At 51.0% G+C, this 23,344-nt stretch overlaps 1 protein-coding gene across 3 annotated transcripts in view; it reads right to left on the bottom strand.

Moving 5' to 3' along the window:
- tenm1 (teneurin transmembrane protein 1) overlaps window positions 1–23,344 on the bottom strand; it is a 1,545,585-nt gene that overhangs the window by 84,440 nt on the left and 1,437,801 nt on the right. For all 3 annotated transcript variants that reach the window (XM_072505612.1, XM_072505613.1, XM_072505614.1), the window contains one exon: window positions 816–988. In XM_072505612.1, the coding sequence (XP_072361713.1) occupies window positions 816–988 (173 nt within the window). The remainder of the gene's footprint in view (window positions 1–815; window positions 989–23,344) is intronic.

The following is a 23,344-nucleotide window of genomic DNA, read 5'->3' as shown; positions in this document are numbered from 1 at the left end:
TTGAAAAGTATTAGAAAATATCCTGTCACTTTTTTTATACTTTGATTTAAATTGGTCTGACTAATTAAAGACATTTGAAGAAAGTGTAATTTGTGGAGCATGGAGGATACATGGGAGCATATAGGTGGCAAGGATGATCTAAAAGGGCATGATGGATTCATGAGGGCATTAGAGGTGGCATGAGTGATCTAAGGGGGCATGGGCTGGCATGGGAGTGGGTTGAGTGAGTTAGGTTTAGGGAGACTTTAAACACTATTTGAGAACTGAGATGGGCCTTCGAACCAACGTCTCCACCCCACATTCCTCACACACTACTTTAAAAGTTTTTTTTAGAGTACCCAATTAATTTTTTCCAATTAACGGGCAATTTAGCGTGGCCAATCCTGCACATCTTTTGGGTTGTGGGGGCGAAACCCACGCAAATACAGGGAGAATGTGCAAATTCCACACAGACAGTGACCCAGAGCCAGGATCGAACTTCGGACTTTCGGACCTCGGCGCCATGAGGCAGCAGTGCTACCACTGCCCCGCCGTGCTGCCCCTCACACACTCTCTACTGCAGCTCGCAAACTGCACTGCGAATCCGACCACTGTACGAAAAGACAAAAATGCTATGTGAAGTCACACATGGGTCAGGTGTTTAGTTTGAGAGCTGTGAAAGTGTGAAGGTCGGGTTTTCCTGAGCCTGGGGGAGGATTCAACTTAGAGGTATGAATGTTACAGGATCAGTGAAATATGTGACACAAATCACCCCAAACAAAAAGCAGTTTGTAATATTTTAGACTGGCATGTTCAGTGAATAGAACCTGGTTTACCTTGGCTGTATATATACACGGCATTGGTAGCTGAGAAGTTGACCGTGATGGCGAAGTTCTCTCTGTTGGATAGATTTGCCTCCACTAGTACCGATTTGTCCACATCACGGTAGAAGCTGCTGACTTGGCCGGTAGGAAAAGTCACATTTGTCAGGTGGCCATCATTGTCATACCTGAGTGAAAAAGATAAAAGTGTTAAAGAAATAAAATAGAAATAATGACACGTGTTGTTGACACCATACAAAGGTTTCTTATTACAGGATGTTCTGCTCTAGATAAGGAGGGACCAAATATTCAACTTTCCTTTTTGAGTAAGATGAGCTCAAAACTCAACATCAGATTTGACATGTCTGCAATTTTGCCCACATTCACCCCTTCCTCAGCTTATCTGCAGCAGAAGCCTTCATTCATTCCGTTCTTACCTCTAGATTTTGACTAGTTCTCCTGTCCAGCTGCCCACCCTTCATAAAACTGAGCTCAACTAAATCTGTGCTGCCCATTTACTAATTCACACCAAATTTTGTTCTTCCGTAACTCCTGTACTTTCTTCACTTGCATTGGCTCTCATTTTGGTAATGCCTTGATTATAACATTCTCACTCCCTATCACTGCAATCTCCTCCAGCCACACAAACCTCCAAGGTATCTGTGCTCCTCCAATTCTTGACTCCTGTGAATTCCTGTTAATTGTTCTGCTTTTGGTGGCCATGCCTTCAATTGATTTGATTTGATTTGATTTTTTGTCACATGTACCAAAGTACAGTGAAAAGTATTTTTCTGCGGCCGAGGGAACGTACACAGTATGTATATAGTAGACAAAAAGAATAATCAACAGAGATCTTTGACAAATGGTATATTGACAAATAGGGATTGGTTACATTGTGGAACAAGGGGCCAAACAAAGCAAATACATGAGCAAGAGCAGCAGGGCATCGTGAATTGTGTTTTTACAGGGAACAGATCAATACGAGGGGGAGTCGTTGAGGAGTCTTGTAGCTGTGGGGAAGAAGCTGTTCCTATGTCTGGATGTGCGGGTCTTCGGGCTTCTGTACCTTCTGCCTGATGGAAGGGTCTGGAAGATGACAATGTGGGAGGGGTCTCTGATAATGTTGTCTGCCTTCCTGAGGCAGCGGGAGGTGTATACAGAATCAATGTGGGGGTGGCAAGCTTGTGTGATACATTGGGCTGAATTCACCACACTCTGCAGCTTCTTGCGATCTTGGACCAAGCAGTTGCCATATCAGGCTATGTTGCAGCCAGATGGGAGGCTCTCTGTCGCACATTTGTAGAAGTTTGTGAGAGTCGATGGAGACGTGCCAACTTTCTTTACCTTCCACAGGAAGTAGAGACGTTGTTGGGCTTTCTTGACTGTTGTATCAACATGAGTGGACCAGGACAGACTGTTGGTGATGGTGGCCCCCAGGTACTTAAAGCTATCGACCACCTCCACTTCGGAGCCATTGATGCAGACGGGAATGTGTGTTGTGCTACACTTCCTGAAGTCGATGATCAGTTCCTTGATCTTTCTGACTTTTAGCGAGAGGTTGTTTTTGGTACACCATGCAACCACGTGATTTATCTCCCTCCTGCAGTCTGATTCGTCGTTCGAGATACGGCCCATCACAGTCGTACCACCCGCAAACCTTCAGAGTAAGTAGGAGTTAAATCTTGCCACACAGTCATGTGTGTATACGGACTACAGTAGAGGACTGATCACACATCCTTGCAGGGCCCTGGTGTTGAGGACTATTGTGGAGGAGGTGCAGTTGCCTATCCTGACAGATTGCGGTCTGTTGGTGAGGAAGTCAAGGATCCAACTGCACACGGAGGGGTCAAGTCCAAGATTGCAGAGTTTGGTTATTGCCAAGGCTCCAAGCTCTGGAATTCCCTCCCTAAACCTCTCCACCATAGTGGGCAGGCCACTTATCCAAAAATGGTTATGAAAGACTTGGGGCAGAGAGGGTTTGGGGTGGGTGGCAGGGAGCTATGGGGAATTGGGGGTGGGGGCAGTATTCCTTTTGGGGTTTGGCCTTTTGCGTATCGGGGGCATCTCACCCCAAAGATAATAGCCTTCTCCCTACATTCCCATCTGCACTTCAAAACACACAACTACCTTACCCCTTTGCTACTGTGCCTGAACTCTTCTCACCAATACCCCTGACTTACCTGAGTCTGGGATCAATGGGGGCTTCTTCCTCATCTTGCTTGCAGTCCCAGAAGTGCTCATTATTGAGGCTCTGGCCGCGATTGCAAGAGCGACCGACTAATCAGTTAGGCCGGTAGCTCCTGGGACTTCCTTCCAGTGAAGGCTGGAAGTCCCACCTTTTCCTTCTTGCTGCCACCTGCAGCATGTTATTGCTATGGGGCAGATGGTGCGACAATGCTTGTCCAGTAAAATTCAGCCCAATGTCTCCTTATGTGCCTCGGTGTCATACTTTGGTTTTTATGCTCCTATGGAACTCTTTGGGCGGTTTAATTCTTTGAGGGCACAATATCAACAAAAGTTGTTGTTTTAATTATGGCAGATTACATTTTTAAAAATGCACCATGTTTACTTTGCAGCATCAGATTTGGGGACCAGATTGGTTTGCCTTGTGGACAAACATCTGGTGGGAATTCCTAGAAGCCAAATAAAAATCCTGATAGAGCAAAGTAAGTAGTTAGTTTATATTCACAACCATGGACACCAGCAAGAGGAATCTAGCTGCACTTTTAAAAAGCATTAAAATAGGAGTAAGGTAATTCGGCGATAAAGAATAGGTGCAATGAGCATGCAAATTCTTGTCATTCACTGGTTTGTATCATACTGGGAAAACCATGATTATTCCCAACAGTGTCTGGGAGCAATTTCTAACCGTCACCCATTTCTCAGCTGAAAAACAGATGGCCTCATCAGCCGGCCCTTAGTTTGAATGCAAATTGTTCGAGCAAGTGAAATATTCACTCTGCTGAAAACTAACCTTCATAACTTTCCTGATCACTCAGTTGCTAAGAATAATACATAAATGAGCAGACTGCACGAAGGTCCAGGGCTGTAAGTGAGGGCTTTGAGATCCATAGTGGGGTGGGGGCGCAGGGTATGGTTCACGTGAGGGGAGATTTAGAAAATTAATGAAAAAGGGCAAGGCAATAGGATAGTGCAGCAATATTGGGAATGATAATCAGAGCATTATAGAAAAGGGTTAGTGAGAGGATTAATGAGAAGCCACAGGATTGGGTAGCCTTTAAAAGCAAGCAGAGGACAACTAAAAAAGCAATAAGGGAAGAGAAGATGAAATATGAGTGCAAGCTAGCTAGTAATATAAAAGAAGATAGGAAGAGTTTCTTTCAATATATTAAAGGTAAGAGAGAGGGAACAATAGACATTGGACCACTGGAAAATGTGGCTGGAGAAGTAATAATAGGAAACAATGAAATGGTAGACAAACTGAATAGTAACTTTGCATCGATCGTCACGGTGGAAGACACCAGTGGGATGTCAGAGCTCCAGGAGAATGAGGGGGCAGAGGTCAGTGCAGTGGCTTTCACTAAAGAGAAGGTTCTGGGGAAACTGAAAGGTCTGAAGGTGTATTAGAAACCTGAACCGGATGGACTACACCCCAAGGTTCTAAAGGAGATAGCTGAGGAGCTTGTGGAGGCATTGGTGGTGATCTTTCAGGATTCACTGGAGGCAGGAAGGGTCCCAGAGGACTGGAAAGTGGCTAATGTAACACCAGTGTTTAAGAAGGGAGGGAGGCAGAAGACGGGAAATTATAAGCCAGTTAGCCTGACTTCGGTCATTGGTAAGATTTTAGAGTCCGTTATTAAAGATGAGATCGCGGAGTACTTGGAAGTGCATGATGAAATAGGACTGAGTCAGCACGGCTTTGTCAAGGAGAGGTCATGTCTGACAAATCTGTTAAATTTCTTTGAGGAGGTAACAAGGAAGTTAGTCAAAGGAGAACCAGTGGACGTGATTTATTTAGATTTCCAGAATGCCTTTGACAAGGTGCCGCATATCTAAGTTAAGAGCCCATGGTGTTAAGGGTAAAATCCTGGCATGGATAGAGGGTTGGCTGACTGGCAGAAGGCAGAGAGTGGGGTAAAGGGGTCTTTTTCAGGACAGCAGTCGGTGACCAGTGGTGTGCCTCAGGGGGTCAGTGCTGGGACCATAACTTTTCACAATATACATTAATGATCTGGAAGAAGGAACTGAAGGCTCTGATGCTAAGTTTGCAGATGATACAAAGATCTGGGACGAAATTCTCCCGAAATGGCGCGATGTCCGCCGACTGGCGCCCAAAACAGCGCCAATCAGACGGGTATCGCGCCGCCCCAAAGGTGCGGAATGCTCCGCATCTTTGGGGGCCGAGCCCCAACATTGAGGGGCGAAGCCGACGCCGGAGGAATTTCCGCCCCGCCAGCTGGCGGAAACGGCCCTTGTTGCCCCACCAGCTGGCGCGGAAATGACATGTCGGGGCGGCGCATGCGCGGGAGCGTCAGCGGCCGCTGACAGTTTCCCGTGCATGCGCAGTGGAGTGAGTCTCTTCCGCCTCCGCCATGGTGGAGACCGTGGCGGAGGCGGAAGGGAAAGAGTGCCCCCACGGCACAGGCCCGCCCGCGGATCGGTGAGCCCCGATTGCGGGACAGGCCACCGTGGGGGCACCCCCCGGGGTCAGATTGCCCCGCGTCCCCCCCAGGACCCTGGAGCCCGCCGGCGCCGCCTTGTCCCGCCGTTAAGGTAGGTGCTTTAATTTACGCCGGCGGGACAGGCAATTTATCGGCGGGACTTCGGCCCATCTGGGCCAGAGAATCGAGCGGGGGGGGCCTGCCAACCGGCGCGCCGCGATTCCCGCCCCCGCCGAATCTCCGGTGCCGGAGACTTCGGCAACCGGCGGGGGCGGGATTCACGGCAGCCCCTGGCGATTCTCTGACCCGGCGGGGGTCGGAGAATGACGCCCCAGTTGAGGGACAGGTAGTATTGAGGAAGCAAAGGGGCTGCAGAAGTATTTGGACAGGCCAGGAGAGTGTGCAATGAAGTGGCAGATGAAATACAATGTGGAAAAGTGTGAGATTATACATTTTGGAAGGAGGAATTCAGGCATAGACTATTTTCTGAATGGGTAAATGCTTCGGAAATCAGAAGCACAAAGGGACTTAGGAGTCCTTGTTCACGATTCTCTTAAGGTTAACGTGCAGGTTCAGTCGACAGTTAGGAAGGCAAATGCAATATTAGCATTCATGCCAAGAGGGCTAGAATACAAGACCAGGAATGTACTTCTGAGGCTGTATAAGGCTCTGGTCAGACCCTATTTGGAATATTGTGAGCAGTTTTGTGCCCCGTATCTAAGGAAAGATGTGCTGGCCTTAGAAAAGGTCCCGAGCAGGTTCACAAGAATGATCCTTGAAATGAAGAGCTTGTCATATGAGGAACGGTTGAGGACTCTGGGTCAGTACTCGTAGGATATTAGAAGGGTGAGGGGGGGATCATATTGAAACTTACAGGATACTGCGAGGCCTGGATAGCGTGGATGTGGAGAGGATGTTTCCACTTGTAGGATAAACTAGACGCAGAGGCTACAATCTCAGACTAAAGGGATGATGCTTTAAAACCGAAATGAGGAGGAATTTCTTCAGCCAGGCGGTGGTGAATCTGTGGAATTCTTTGCTGCAGAAGGCTGTGGAGGCCAAATCGATGAGTGTCTTTAAGACAGAGATAGATAGGTTCTTGATTAATAAGGGGATCAGGGGTTATGGAGATAAGGCAGGAAAATGGGGATGAGAAAAGTATCAGCCATGATTGAATGGCGGAGCAGACGCTATGGGCCGAGTGGCCTCATTCTGCTTTTATGTCTTATGGTCTTATGGCAGAGTGTGCAAACATCCCAAAAAACAAGTCAGAGTAGGGACAAACTGCAACACAACAGAGTTAAAGCCTGTTTATCTGAATGCACGCAGCATTCATGACAAGCTAGGTCAATTGATGGAACAAATAAAAACAAAGGTGTATGATATTATAGCATTAGCAAATGTGTTTGTAAAGTGGCCAAGGCGGGGAACAAAATATTCAAGGGTGCTTAAGAAAGATAGTGGACGCGACCGCATTGCACAGATCCAGGCGCAATGGGTGAATCGCGTGTCAGCCCCAAATCAGGCATGGCGCAGGACCGATTGCGAATCAATAGACTCACTCCGCCCGATGCAATCTGGATCTCACGCTTGCTGGGCCTGATTCAGATCTACATATTTAAAGTAGGCATTAGGCTCATTTAAATACCCGGATGCCGTATGAACCTGGGGCCCTCGAGTCAACAGCACGCCTGCGAAACCGTGCCAGGGTGCCATTTAGCACTGGTTTACACAAACATGAACCAGGCACAACGGCACCTCAGGGGGTCTCACAGGCCATTAGGAAGTCGGGGACAGGGCAGCGTGGTACCGTGGCACTCCCCCTGGCACTGGAGCACATTGGCATAGCCAGGGTGCCTAGGTGGCTCTTTGGCACTTCCACGGTGACAGTGGCACTGCCAGGGTGCCAGGCTGAAGGTGCTTAGGTGCCAGTCTGGCACTTCCTGGGGAGGGCGGGAGGGGGCTTGCCAATTGGAGAGGGGGGGCCTTGCCAATTGGAGGGGGGGAATGCCCATCTAATGTAAAGAACTTGACATGGTGGTGACTCCCAGGAACTTAAAGCTATCGACCATCTCCACTTCGGCGCCATTGATGCAGACGTGAGTGTGTGTCGTGGTATGCTTCCTGAAGTCGATGATCAGTTCTTTCTGACATTTAGAGAGAGGTTGTTTTTGATTTATCGCAATTTGGCATCCAACTCTGGCCATAAGGGGCTGGTTTAGCACAGTGGGCTAAATAGCTGGCTTGTAAAGCAGACCAAGGCCAGCAGCGCGGGTTCAATTCCCGTACCAGCCTCCCTGAACAGGCGCCAGAATGTGGCCACTGGGGGCTTTTCACAGTAACTTCATTTGAAGCCTACTTGTGACAATAAGCGATTTTCATTTCATTTCATTTCAGGATGGCATTTGTCATTTTCAGCTACACCACATGCAGTCCACCCACTTGTACCAACTGGTGAATGGCCTAACCAATGATGCATGAGGGACCACCACAGAAATAGCCTGCCACGTTTTGTGGAAAATGTCAATAGAGCTAGGAAGAGTAGAATGTTCTTGCCGGCATGCTCAATATATTGTGGCCTTCTGTCCAGCCGCTGGATGGTAACACCTCGCCCATGATTGGCATCCTCCCCTTTTCCCATTGATCCCTGGTTCAGCTTGCATTGAATGGTTGTATTTCCCACTTCGAAGTGTTGCAATACGCTGGTATGAGGTCTGAGTGCTTGGCAGCTTATCCAAAGTGTGCTGCTGAGGCCCAAATACAAACCGAATCATGCAGTTTTCTGGCAAGCTCCACTGGAGAAATGCCAAAGAACACACCTTCCTTTTAATTTACTTATCAGAAATGCAATTAGCGCGTCTGATCTTCGGGGCACATTTATTGGGTAATATTGGTCTAGATTATATATTCAAGTGTTTGAAGTTGAGCTTGAACTCATAACTTTGTGACTCAAAGGCAAGAGTGCTATCACTGAGCAAAACAGACACATCTCTAGCACGTTAATCTGCAGTAACAAGAGTGACATTAAATGCCACTCCCATCGTGTATTTCATGGTGGGCAGCATTTAATCAGTCAGGAGGGTGCCGGGTGTGAACCCTACTGCCGTATTACCACTGCTCCGATTAAGTCCGTGGTGGGAAGGTCTTCTGACCCGCCGCCAATCGAGTTACTTGTTCAAACACTCTCAGTGCCTGATTGAGGGCCCAACATTGGAAAGGGAGGAGACTGTCTCCAGCCTCCCCACCCTTTTCTGCCTCCACCTCACTCTCCCCCATGATCTCCCTCCTGCCATCATTACCTGTGCCTCGGCCCATTGGCAATCCTCGATCTCAGATGGGTGTAGTACTGGCATCGACCACTGCCCGGCGCTGCTGCTGAACAATGAAGAGCTACTGTGTCTGACTGGCCGGTAACTCTCAGTGAGAGCAGGACATCTTACCCCGGGTCCTTGACCCTGGGTAAGGCCTGCCACTGGCCAGTTAGATGCCCGATTATTACTTAGTTGGCCTGGCCTTCCCGAAAAGAGGTGGTTTGACACTCACTGGAGACCCCTGTCGCCTCCATTCAATATCACTCCTTGTTTCAACAATAACTTGTATTTATATAGCACCTTTAATGTAATAAAACATCCCAGTGTACTTCACAGGAACGGTAGAAAGTAAAATTTGACACCAAGACACATAAGGAGATGTTGGGGGCAGATGATTAAGAGACAGGAAAAGAAAGGTGAAGAGGCGGAGGGGCTTAGGGAAATAAGTCCAATGTTTAGGACTGAGGCAATTGAAACAATGATTAAAATTGAGGTTGTTCCAGAGGCCAGAATTAGAAGAACACAGCTATCTTGGACCTTGTGGGCTGGAGAAGGTTGGAGGAGTTTTGTGGAAGAATTTGAAAATTATGATCCAAATGTTAAAATCCAGGTGTTGCTTGGCCGGGAGCCAGTGTAGGTCAGCAGGCACGGGGGTGATAGATGAGTGGAACTTGGTGTGAGTAAGGAGACAGCTAGCAGGGCTTTGGATGATCTCATTGGGGTAGTCACCACTGTTTGTATGATACGTGTATTAGAGGTAATACGGTAAGGCTCCTGTACCACAGGTACGGGGGTAGATCCCTGCCTCCTGGCTCCGCCCAGTAGGCGGAGTATAAATGTGTGTGCTCACCGAGCTGCTGCCATTTCGGTAGCAGCTGCAGGAGGCAACACATCTCTGCTTAATAAAGCCTCGATTACTCTCTACTCTCGTCTCGTCGTAATTGATAGTGCATGAATTTATTAAGCAGAGATATTACAGCGATGGAACTACGCAGCAAGCCAGCTCGCCTACAGCTGCACCCTCAAGCAGACAACGCCACGTCGGCCTTCGACCTTTGGCTAGCTTGCTTTGAAGTCTACATCGGATCAGCGACAGAACAACCCTCAGAAGCACAGAAACTCCAGATCCTGTACTCACGGGTCAGCTCCGATATTTTTCCCCTTATCCGGGATGCGCCCAACTACACCGAGGCCATGGCGCTTCTGAAAGGGAACTACATCCGGCTGATCAACAAACTCTACGCCAGGCACCTCCTGTCCACGCAGCACCCCCCATCTGCGACCCGTGGGTGCCGCCATTTTCGTCCCCGCAGCCCACAGACAGCCCGTGGGCGCCGCCATCAGCTCTCGTGCGGCCCGTGGACGCTGCCATCTTTAACGCCGCCCGCCATGTGCCCCCCATGGGCGCCGCCATCTTCAGCGCCATTTTGGACGGCGCCTCAGGAACCCTGCTCGTCGGGCACCTCATCTGGCCGCTCATCGCCCGCCACCGCCGTCGACCAGCCCGAGGCCCACCAACACCAGCCGCAGCTCGCCTCCATCACGCTCGACCAGTCCCGGCCGCACAACCTCGCAACCGTGACTACGACGGTGAAAGTCGATGGCCACAAGGCACCTTGCCTTCTCAACTCTGGGAGCATGGAGTGCTTTATCCACCCGTCTACGGTAAGGCGCTGTTCCCTCGCGGTACACCCCGTTACCCAGAGAATCTCCCTGACCTCCGGATCCCACTCCGTGGAAATCCGGGGATACTGCATCGCCACCCTCACCGTCCAGGGCAGAGAGTTCAGCAGCTTCCGGCTCTACATCCTCCCCAACCTTTGCGCTGCCTTGCTACTCGGCCTGCACTTCCAGTGCAATCTCCAAAGTCTAACTCTAAAATTCAGCGGACCCCTACCACCCCTCACTGTTTGCGGCCTCACGACCCTCAAGGTCGATGCACTTTCCCTGTTTGCAAACCTCACCCCGGATTGCAAACCCGTCGCCACCAGGAGCAGACGGTACAGTGCCCAGGTCAGGACCTTCATCAGGTTGGAGGTCCAGCGGCTACTGCGGGAAGGGGTCATTGAGGCCAGCAACAGCCCCTGGAGAACCCAAGTGGTAGTTGTAAAGACTGGGGAGAAACAGAGGATGGTTGTTGACTACAGTCAAACCATCATTCGGTACACGCAGCTCGACGCGTACCCCCTCTCACGCATATCTGGTGTGGTCAATCAGATTGCACAGTCCCGGGTCTTCTCTACAGTGGACCTGAAATCTGCCTACCACCAGCTCCCCATCCGCAAGGCGGACTGCCAATACACTGCGTTCGAAGCAGACGGCCGCCTTAACCAATTCCTTAGGGTTCCTTTCGACGTCACTAATGGGGTCTCGGAGCCCAAGGGGCGATTTATGAGTTTGGGGAAGAGGCAAGTCGGATGCTGGCGCATCAGCTTTGGAAGCGGGACGCAGCTAGGGAGATCAGGGGAGTTAAGGATAGGGAAAGGAGTGTGGTGCGGAGTGGGGTTGGCATCAATGGGGTCTTCAGGGACTTTTATGAGGAACTGTATCGGTCCGAGCCCCCACTGGAGGAGGGAGGGATGGGCCGCTTTCTGGACCAATTGAGGTTTCCACAGGTGGAGGCGGGACTGGTGGCGCGATTGGGGGCCCTGATTGGGCTGGAGGAGCTGGCCAAAGGGATAGGGAGCTTGCAGGCGGGGAAGGCACCGGGGCCGGACGGTTTCCCGGTCGAATTCTACAAGAAATATGTGGACCTGTTGGGCCTGTTGCTAGTTAGGACCTTCAATGAGGCAAGGGAGGGGGGTGGCTTTGCCCCCGACGATGTCCCGGGCACTGATCTCCTTAATCCTGAAGCGGGACAAGGATCCCCTGCAGTGTGGGTCTTAGAGGCCGATTTTGTTGTTAAACGTAGATGCCAAGGTGCTGGTGAAGGTGTTAGCCACGAGAATTGAGGATTGTGTGCCGCAGGTGATCCATGAAGACCAGACGGGGTTCATGAAGTTGAACGCGAATGTGCGGAGGCTCCTGAACGTTATTAGGATGCCGGCGAGGGAGGGGGAGGCGGAGATAGTGGTGGTGATGAACGCTGAGAAGGCCTTTGATCGGGTAGAGTGGGGGTATTTGTGGGAGATGCTGAAGAGGTTCGGGTTTGGGGAGGGGTTTGTCAGGTGGGTTTGGTGTTCCCGATGGCGAGTGTGGCCACGAACAAGGGGAGGTCTGAGTGGTGTCCCCTGTCCCCCCTGCTCTTCGCACTGGCGATTGAACCCCTGGCTATTGCACTGAGGGAGTCGAGGAACTGGAGGGAGTTGGTGCGGGGTGGGGAGGTGCATAGGGTGTCGCTCTATGCGGACAACTTACTGCTATATGTGGTGGACCCGGTGGGGGGAATGCCGGAGGTAATGAGGATCCTCAGGGAGTTCGGGGATTTCCCAGGGTACAAGCTCAACATGGGGAAGAGCGAGTTGTTCGTGGTTCACCCAGGGGACCAGGAGAGGGGGATTGGTCAGCTCCCACTAAAAAGGGCGGCGAGGAGCTTCAGGTATTTGGGGGTCCAGGTGGCCAGGAGCTGGGGGACCCTGCATAGACTTAATTTCACAAGGCTGGTGGAGCAAATGGAGGAGGAGTTCAAGAGGTGGGATGCGTTGTCGCTGTCCCTGGCGGGTAGGGTGCAGTCAGTTAAGATGACGGTGCTCCCAAGGTTTTTGTTCCTGTTCCAGTGCCTCCCCATTTTTATCCTGAAGGCCTTCTTGAGGCGGGTCAACAGGAGCGTAATGGGGTTTGTGTGGGCGCGAAGGACTCCGAGGGTAGAAGGGTGTTCCTGGAGCGGAGTAGTGATGGTGGTGCTGGCACTGCCCAACCTCTGTGGTTACTACTGGGCTGCCAATGCGGCAATGATGCGAAAGTGGGTGATGGAGGGGGAGGGGGCTGCATGGAAGAGGCTGGAGATGGCGTCTTGTGAGGGTACGAGTCTGGAGGCGCTGGCAACGGCGTCGCTGCCGCTCCCTCCAATGAAGTATACCACGAGCCCGGAAGTGGCGACTACCCTCAAAATCTGGGGGAAGTGGATGCGGCACAGGGGGGAAGTTGGGGCCTCGGTGTGGACCCCAATAGGGGGGAACCACCGGTTCGCCCCAGGAAGAACAGGTGGAGGGTTTTCGGGGTGGCACAGGGCAGGGATAAGAAGGTTGGGGGACCTGTTTGTGGACGTGAAGTTCGCGAGCTTGGGTGAGCTGGAGGAGAGGTATGGACTCCCCCCGGGGAACACCTTTAGATATTTACAGGTATGGGCGTTTGCCAGGCGGTAAATGGTGGAATTCCCGCGGCTGGGGGTGGGGGTGGGGGTGGGGGGGGAGATCTCGGAAACTTACCAGGTGATGCAGGAGGAGGAGGAGGCCTCGGTGGTGGAGTTGAAAGGTAAGTGGGAGGAGGAGTTGGGGGAGGAGATCGAGGAGGGAACGTGGGCAGATGCCCTTGGGAGGGTGAACTCTTCCTCTTTGTGTGCGAGGCTCAGCCTCATACAGTTTAAGGTGCTGCACAGGGCACACATGACAGGGACAAGGATGAGCCGGTTCTTTGGGGGGGGGGGGGGAGGACAGGTGTGTTAGGTGCTTGGGGAGCCCAGCAAATCACACCCATATGTTCTGGGCGTGCCCAACGCTGGAGGAATTTTGGAAGAGCGTAGCGAGGACGGTGTCGGGGGTGGTAGGATCCAGGGTCAAGCCGGGCTGGGGGCTCGCAATATTTGGGGTTGCAGGGGAGCCGGGAGTGCAGGAGGCGAAAGAGGCCGATATTCTGGCCTTTGCGTCCCTGGTAGCCCGGCGAAGGATTCTTCTTCAGTGGAAGGATGCGAGGCCCCCAAGTGTGGAATCCTGGATCAACGATATGGCGGGGTTTATTAAATTGGAGAAGGTGAAATTTGCCTTAAGGGGATCGGTACAAGGGTTCTTCAGGCGGTGGCAACCGTTCTTCGACTTCCTGGCAGGACGGTAGACAACGATCAGCAGCAGCAGCAACCGGGGGGGGGGGGGGGGGGGCGGGGTCTATTTTATTTTTGTTTGTTTACACTGGGGGATCTGAGGGGGTGTATATATTTGCTATGTTTGCTTTGTGTTAATTCAGGGTGTTAATTTATTATTTATGTATAGGGGGGAGGGGGGCACGGGGGTTGTTTTATTTTGTTCTGTATTTAATTCTATTGGCTTCCTTTTTCATTCTGTTGTTGATATTTTGTGAAAACCTCAATAAAAATTATTTTTTAAAAAACTAATGGGGTCTCGGTCTTCCAACGGGAGATGGACCGAATGGTTGACCGGTACGGACTGCGGGCCACCTTCCCATACCTAGATAATGTCACCATCTGCGGCCACGACCAGCAGGACCATGATGCTACCCTTTTCAAATTCCTCCACACCGCCAAACTCCTGAACCTCACGTATAACAAGGAGAAGTGCATGTTCAGCACCAACTGCTTAGCCACCCTTTGCTATGTTGTGCAAAATGGAGTTCTAGGGCCCGACCCCGACCGCATGCGCCCCCTCATGGAACTCCCCCACCCCACTGCCCCAAGGCCCTCAAACAATGCCTGGGGTTCTTCTCTTTTTATGCCCAGTGGGTCCCTAACTATGCGGACAAGGCCCACCCACTCATCCAGTCCACAGTTTTCCCCCTGACGGCTGAGGCCCGCCAGGCCTTCAACCGTATCAAGGCTGACATCGCCAAGGCCATGATGCACGCGGTCGACGAGACCCTCCCCTTTCAGATCGAGAGCGATGCATCAGACGCCGCTCTGGCCGCCACCCTCAACCAGACAGGCAAACTCGTGGCACCCTCCATGCCTCCAAAATTCGGCACTCCTCTGTCGAAAAGGAGGCCCAAGCCATCGTAGAGGCTGTGCGGCATTGGAGGCATTACCTGGCCAGCAGGAGATTCACTCTCCTCACTGACCAACAGCTGGTTGCCTCCATGTTCAATAGCACACAGTGGGGCAAGATCAAGAATGATAAGACCTTGAGGTGGAGGATCGAGCTCTCCACCTACAATTACGAGATTTTGTATCGCCCCGGTAAGCTCAACAAGTCCCCCCGATGCCCTATCCCGAGGTACAAGTGGACCGACTCCGGACCCTGCACGACGATCTCTGTCACCCAGGGGTCACCCACTTTTATCACTTCATAAAGGCCCGCAACCTGCCCTATTCCATTGCGGAAGTCAGGGCGGTCACCAAAGACTGCCAGATCAGCGCGGAGTGCAAACCGCACTTCTACTGTCCAGACCATACGCACCTGGTGAAGGCCTCCCGTCCCTTTGAACGCCTCAGCATGGACTTCAAAGGGCCCCTCCCCTCCTCCGACCGAAACACGTACTTCCTGAACGTGGTCGATGAATACTCCAGATTCCCCTTCGTCATCCCATGCCCCGATATGATGTCTGCCACAGTCATCAAAGCCCTCAATAGCATCTTCACCCTGTTCGGTTTCCCCGCTTACGTCCACAGCGACCGGGGATCCTTCTTTATAAGTGATGAGCTTTGTCAGTTCCTGCTCAGCAAGGGCATTGCCTCGAGCAGGACGACCAGATACAACTCCCGGGGAAACGGGCAGGTGGAGAGGGAGAACGGGACGGTCTGGAAGGCCGTCCTGCTGGCCCTTACGGTCTAAAAATCTCCCAGTCTCCCGCTGGCAGGAGGTCCTCCCCGACGCGCTCCACTCCATCCGATTGCTACTTTGCACTGCGACTAATGAAACCCCACATGAAGGTCTCCTTGCCTTCCCGAGGAAGTCCACCTTTCGCTCCCAACATGGCTGGCAGCGCCTGGACCCATCCTCCTCCGCAAACACGTGCGGATCAGCAAGGTGGACCCGTTGGTCGAAAGGGTACAGCTGCTGCATACGAACCCGCAGTATGGTGGCGTACCCCGACGGCCGCCAGGATACAGTCTCCCTCAGGGACCTGGCACCAGCTGGTTCCCCACCACCCCATCCGATTGCCCCGGCGCCACCCATCCTCCCCCCAGAGCACCTCACTACAGCCCCCGCCCCAGGACGGTCCGTCCTCCCATTGGTTCCACCCGGGGATGAAGCTGAGAACTACATGCTCCCGGAGTCACAGGCGACCAAGCCGGCGCCTGCATCACCACCGGGACTGCGGTGCTCACAGCGGAGGATCAAGGCACCCGACCGGCTAAATTTGTAAACTTCCACCAAACTGTACACTTAAAAATTCTCACATACATGTAAATAGTTTTTCCACCATCCTCGCTGGACTCCTTTTTTTAATAGGAGGTGAATGTGGTAGCCACCACTGTTTGTGTAATACGTGTATTAGAGGTAATACGGTAAGGCTCCTGTACTACAGGTACGGGGGTAGATCCCTGCCTGCTGGCTCTGCCCAGTAGGTGGAGTATAAATGTGTGTGCTCACCGAGCTGCTGCCATTTCGGTAGCAGCTGCAGGAGGCAACACATCTCTGCTTAATAAAGCCTCGATTACTCTCTACTCTCGTCTCATCGTAATTGACAGTGCATCACTCATGTTTACAGAGGGTAGAAAGTGGGGAGGCCAGCCAGGCATGTGCGATGTCCGACATGATTTTCCAGATTTATGCCACGTGATTTTTCAAAGCAACTACAGGTGGTAAATGTTGAATTAGTCATTTATCCACAGAGATATCCAGAAAAGTGACCGTAACCTTGTTTGCAAGCAGTACATGATCACCACTCCCCCTGGGTCTGGATGACATCTTCCTGAAGCAAAGTTTCTTTCTTTGAGTGATAAAATGCAGAGCATTGAAGATGGCACTGAGGGAAAGTAGGTTGGCCAGCTTCTGATCGGAAGATGCGTACCTGTTCCCTGTGAAAAATGTCCTGATGTTACCTTTGTTCTTCACACCCACTGCATACATTGCACATCCACTTCAGAATCCATCAAATGAGTTAGAGATTGAGGCCGGAGTTTTCTGGCCCGCTCCCCCCGCCACATGGCGGGTTTTTCGGTGGTGGAGGCTTTGACAATACGTATATTGCATGGTAAATGAAGGGTTAACAATTTAATGTGAATGCATCCAACCCCAGATGGTAATCAAGAGCATCCACGTGGATCACATGATACCCTTGATTCGGGGATTAGGTGATTAAGCGGGATAGAGAGTAGTCGTAATTTCAGAAGCTCTGAAGATAGAATCATAGTCTTAGTGTATTTGTACTATTGATATCTTAATTAGCAATTCAAATCTATTTAGTTGTAATGTTAATCAATACGCTTTGTTTAAAACATAGCTTGATGTTCTTTTTGACACACTACACTTCAAAGCCATCCTCATCCAGAAAGCAAAGAACATCACAGAGGCGTCATTCTGGTCCCGCCAAACTCAATGGAATTTTCCATGGCTCGTTGGCCAGGCTGCCGGGGAACCTGCCGGAAAACCCACCCGGGGTGGAGTGGTGTGGAAAATCCCGGGCAAATGATTAGCCGTGATCGCATCGAATGGCGGAGCAGGCACAAAAGGCCTATTTTCTATGTTTCGATAATTCTGCTCCACTCTATTACTTGGCCATCAACTCTGTTCTATGCCTTCACATTAGGTTTCATTTCACTTCATGTTGCATCTGAAACAATTTCTTCCACCATTCCTGCCATCTTGCCAAAGGCTGACAAGTACTTGAAATCCACTTGACACATTATAAATGCGAAAATAATTTTGCAACCTTGAAGTGTGCATGTTACTTTTGTGTTATTTCTTCATTTTGATGATAGGTATTGATGCAAAGCCAGAACTGTGCTGGGATTTGATTCCTATTATTTAAATAAGCTGACAATGCAAAATTGTGTATGCTTTGGGGCAACTTAGTTGAGGCTGCCAGCCACTCCAGGCACATATATTGCTGTGCTGGCAACATTGGGGTCAAAATTCCATAGCTTGGCTCTAGTTGCTGTCAACACTGTGACCGCTGTGGTTTCTCCTGAATCTTGTGCTAATTTGAATGGGGAAATGATGGATTTGCAGCAGATAGTAAAGTATTGGCAGCAGAAAGTTTCCAAAACTAAAATTATAACTTGGGCAACATTTTAAAATTTCATGGGCAGGAGTTTTCAAAATGCTTGGTAAGCTGTTTTCCCACCAGAAGTGAATCGTTTCTGCTTTGCACTGGCGATAGGTGTGGCGCTCAGAAGCGATTCCCTCCCCCTTGCCATGCAAATTTATGCATGACGGGGTGCTCAAGGGATTCCGTTCCGAATCTTGCTAATGGGCCGCCATTTTGTATGGGCAAATCAATACCAAGGTCTTGCGGCTGACCTCCCTCACCGCCACAATTCAAATTCTGCCCCCCTCCACTAACAAGTAGGGGCATTCTCTGCCTCTCCCTCCCGCGCGGGAATTGCTGGGTCACCCCTCCCGCACAGCACACATGCAAGAGGGTGACACGATCACCTCTGCCAGAGACCGGCACCAGACCCCAATACTAGAGACCCCATCAGAGATCTCCCATATCAGAGATACCCCCCCCCACAATCAGAGATACCACCATATCAGAGATCTCACCATATTGGTGTTCAGCCCCCGCCCGCCACCCCCCAAACACAAATCAGTCACACCTGCCTGGAAGCTAAAGAGCAGTAAATCACTACTTTTTCACTTATCAGCCCCTTCCACCTGCTGCCTCAGATAGAGCTGTAGAAAGCAGAAGCTGTTGCTTCCTTGAAGTAACTTAAACCCAAGATCCTTTGATCTGCAAGGCGTCTATTCACTTTAAAAGAGAAATAAATTTTAGTAGGCTGTAATTGACTGGAAGTTAATTCTAAACAGCCAAGTGTCTGGATTGTTGATTTTCATTTCTCTTCAAGCTTGAATGCATCTCGAGTACCCTGCTATGAACCTAACCATAATGTTTATAAACATCTAGCTATGATTGACAGCTCCTAAGCACATCAAAAGTGTTTTCTGCTGAGCAAAGGAGAAAAGTGAAAGCAATTAACTCCTCGATCCTGTTTTTTGCACAATATGAGATTCTCTGCTATACCGGGAACTTTGCTACCAGTGGCTGGCGATGGGAAACCCGGCCCGTTTCTTAGGATATGGGTGATGCTGGCAAGTTTGCATTTATTCCCCATTCCGATGACCCAAGGGCCTTACTTGTATTCCAATTTTGGATAAATCAGATAACCAATTAAAATAAATCGAATAAACTGAGGGACAAATGAAAGAGGCAGTCCCTGAAAGGGATACTGCCTGAAACAAAGAGTAAACCACAAATGAAACTTAAAACATTAAACCAAACCTGACTTGTACTCAGTGTCCGTAATTGTTGCTTATGGCAATGTGGAGTGAATTGATTGGACCATTGGCAGCTTGGGAAGTGACTAAGTCCGTAGAATTATTGTCTGAGATGCAGCAAGTGAACGATGTTGAAAAAGGAAAGTTAGATTTATAAAGAGCACCTTGGGAAATGACTAAGTTCACCTGGCAGATGGCCACAAAGCTAACCTAACCTCATTGAGCATGCTTAGCTGAGAGCCCAGACCAATAAAGGCATTGGTGTTACAGTGAATTGGTTTCAACCAGCAAAGTGAATTGCTGACTTTGCTTGATTAACAGCTTTAAGCGGTTGTGATAAGTTCTTGTGGCGATCTCTTTTGTAATGTCTCAGCATTTATTTGGATAAGATTAAGGGGCGTCATTCTCCGACCCCCCCGCCGGGTCAGAGAATGGCCGTTGGCCGCCGTGAATCCCGCCCCCGCCGAAGTCTCCGGTACCGGAGATTGGGCGGGGGCGGGAATCGGGCCACGCCGGTTGGTGGGACCCCCCGCTCAATTCTCCAGCCCGGATGGGCCGAAGTCCCGCCCAGAAATTGCCTGTCATAGAATCATAGAAGTTTACAGCATGGAAACAGGCCCTTCGGCCCAACCAGTCCATGCCGCCCAGTTTTTACCATTAAGCTAGTCCCAGTTGCCCGCACTTGGCCCATAACCCTCTATACCCATCTTACCCATGTAATTATCTAAATGCTTTTTAAAAGACACAATTGTACCCGCCTCTACTACTACCTCTGGCAGCCCATTCCAGACACTCACTACCCTCTGAGTGAAGAAATTGCCCCTCTGGGCCCTTCTGAATCTCTCCCTTCTCACATTAAACCTATGCCATCTAGTTTTAGACTCCCCTACCTTTGGGAAAAGATGTTGACTATCTACCTTATCTATGCCCCTCATTATTTTATAGACCTCTATAGGATCGCCCTTAAGCCTCCTACGCTCCAGGGAAAAAAGTCCCAGTCTATCCAGCCTCTCCTTATAACTCAAACCATCAAGTCCCGGCAACATCCTAGTAAATCTTTTCTGCACTCTTTCTAGTTTAATAATATCCTTTCTGTAATAGGGTTACCGGAACGGCACACAGTATTCCAAGTGTGGCAATGGGAGTGGGTACAGGGGTGAGGCGGTGTGCGTAGAGAAGGATAGAGGTTATAACTGCTTTTATTACAAATGGGACAAAGCCCCATGAAACGAAGGCGGGGCGTCTAACCTATCCACCTCAGCACCCGCCCCCTGCCCTGTGGCCACCTAGGACTCACTTCCAGGGTCGGTGGGTCTGACTCCATCCCACACCTGCCTCTGACCCCTTCTCCCCACCTCTTCCCCAAAACTTATATTGTGTGATTCAGGGCCCTTTAAACCAAGATGCCACTGCAGAATCAAATAATTTCCCAACTCAAGCTACCAACCTCTGTGGGCGAAATTTATCCCTCCAGGATACATATCTGGCTGCAAAGCATTTTAAGATGTTTTGGGGTTGTGAAAACTGTCAACACGTTCAGTACCTCAAATCCAGTAACCTTGGGACCAAGGCCAGATTTTGCTGGATTCCGGGGCAGGTGGTTCGGGCTGTGGCAGTTTGGGTTAAACCAGGTGGGTGGGTGTCAAGGAGTGGTGAATGGATCAGCAAAGCTGCTAATTAGGCTGGAGCTACAATGTGCTAAGGCAGGGCTTGGCGAATTGCCAAGGCAAGTGATATTTTTAAAAATTAAACTCAATTAAAAATGATGCGTGGAACTTTATAAAACTCCGGTCATTGGAAAACTCCGGCTTTTGGACCGCCGGATTTGAGACACTGTACTTGTATAGAAATACAAGTCTTTTTTGTCTTCTTAAGAGAAAGCTGGAACCCTCTTCCTTTCTCTCACTCGGGGATGTGTTTCTCCCCAAAATGACAAAGGGTGTGATCCAATGGCCACTCTGCGCCAGCAAAGCAGTTTGCCGCGGCTAATGAAAGCCGGGAGACCCCGGTGCCAGGACATAACCGGTTCTCAAAGCCTCGCGAGGTCCTGTTGGACGTTCCAATGTAAATCGCGTTTCGGCAAATCTGCATATTTGAGCAAGGCAGCTCGTCTGACTCTATATCCCCAGTTACCTGAGGCTTTGAGACTCATCTCCTTTGCCTCAGAGACCTTGGGCGAGCGCTGTGCAGCACTGGTCCCCAGAAATGGGGACCATATGGAACGGCACTCGTGGGGGACTCGCAGGGGATAAGAGACTCCCAGCTGTATGCCCTTTGTGCAGGGCGGTACCCTGACATTGCTGGTGCCACATGGGTACCCTGACAGAGCCAGCCTGGTACCCTGGCAGGGCCACCTGGGTGCCAACCCAGCACTGCCAAGGTGCCCAAGTGGCACTGCCAGTTGGTATGGGCACTGCCAGGTTTCCAGGTTGGCACTACCAAGGTGCCAAGCTGACAGTTTGTGCACGCACACAATTGGGCCGTGGGTGCCCTGCTTGGGTGTTGGGTGGTGTTGGGAGGTGGGGGGACCCTCACATAGTGCGTTTAGGCTGGGGTGGGGGAAGGTCGGGATCGTTTTGAGAGATCGGGCTGCCATTTAAAAATTACGTCCCGATCTCTCGCTACACAGGGGGTTCTGACGAGTGGAGCTCTTCACTGTACAAAACTGGGCTATCCTGTTCAGGCCCCTTATACAGCGCAAGATGTGTTGAATAGCTATCTGTTTCTCGGCACAGCAAACGGTCGCTAGGGGTCTTTGTTGCCTTTTGGGAGAATTGCGCCCAAAGTGTCATTTTGGGCAGGTTTGGTAGTGTGTTTCTGGGGCGTGATCCAGGGTCCTGCCCTGCCCTGTCCACAACCACTAGTGGCTCCAATGGCCATTTCTGGAGACCAATACTAATCCGCGCCCGAATGAGGCCTCGCTGGCATGGCTGGTGACTACCGACAGCCGGGAGTATGAGGCCTCAAATGGGATGCACAAAATAAAATGAGAATTACCTGGATCATGCCCAGCTAGGCCCGGTGCAACAGGATCAGCGCCAGGCATAACGCAAGGGGAAAGTCGCACCCCTAACCTCTAACATAAAGGGGCAAAATCCATAAACCTGTGAGTGTCAGTAAAACTAAAAGCCTGACAATGCACTGCCTTGTTCCTAATTAGATATGATAACATACTCAAGGCCCACTATTTCTATTTGCTGAAATGGAGAAGGAATTTTTGCAGTACAATTTCATATTTGTCAAGCCTTATTTTCTCAGTGTATTACTGCATTCTGGGCGGGATTCTCCATCGGCTGACTGCGAAATCGAGAATGCGATCGGGCGGAGAATCGCACGTCAGCCGAAGATTGAGGTTGGCACCGGGCGTAAAGGAATGCCAAGTTCCAGTGCCTCGATGCGATGTGAATGCGGTCCACGCTGCACGCTGGCGTGGGCATGCAAAATGTACAGGAGCATGCATTAACATATAATTAACCAGTCCTCCCGCGATGCTCCACCGCCAGGCGGAAGTGACACTGGCGCGGTTCACTTGTGGCATTTAAAATAGGGAAACAGGCGCCTTGGCTGCTAAGGGAGAGAGAGGAGGTAGGTAATGTCCCCAAAAGCGCAACGGTAGGCTGATAGTTGTGCTGTTGGCCGGAAGGAGGGTGGGTCTGCCAAGCCAGGGAGTAGCGGGGGGCGATCAGGGGATGGGCCAAGGCATCCCCCTGGGATCGGGGTGTCCGGGCATGGACCGCCAGCGCTGCCGCCTGCAAGGCAACCATCTGGCTGTGCACTCCACTGACTGCACACTGTGGCACGTAAATGCGTAGAGCGCGATGGCCGTATGGGTGTGTCCCCAGGCCACTCCCCATGGAACCCACAGACACCAGCCAACCCAACAATGGGATGGGCATGGCCCAGCATAGCCCGTGGCCCAACAGGCATTGGCACACCCAGTGTAGCCATCCGAGGTGTTGCCCCACTGCAGGCACAGCATGGGAGCCACGCAGCATGCCTCAACCGGCGGGCACATGTACCTTAGCTGTCGGCACCCACTCTGATACACTCGCAGGGCAGTTGTCCCGCCAGTGACACCATCAGCTAGCCCACCCCGCAGGACCATCCACTGTCACCGAGCTCGTCCTGCCCACTGTGCCCCTGCCCCCAAACATTGAGCCCACAGACAAGACAGCACAACCAGTGAGTCGCACATAGGACCCGCAGCACACTGCAGCTATGGTCCCAAAAGGTGCCCATGCCCCAGGCCCAGCCCCACCCATGGGCCCTGTTCACACGCATGCCATCAAACAGGGTGCCGGTTGGTGATGCACTGGGTGTACTGCGCCTACCCCTCCCCGCAA

Source organism: Scyliorhinus torazame, chromosome 5 (genome assembly GCF_047496885.1).
Source record: "Scyliorhinus torazame isolate Kashiwa2021f chromosome 5, sScyTor2.1, whole genome shotgun sequence".
NCBI classification, from domain to species: domain Eukaryota; kingdom Metazoa; phylum Chordata; class Chondrichthyes; order Carcharhiniformes; family Scyliorhinidae; genus Scyliorhinus; species Scyliorhinus torazame.
This window is presented reverse-complemented; position numbering and strand designations above follow the sequence as displayed.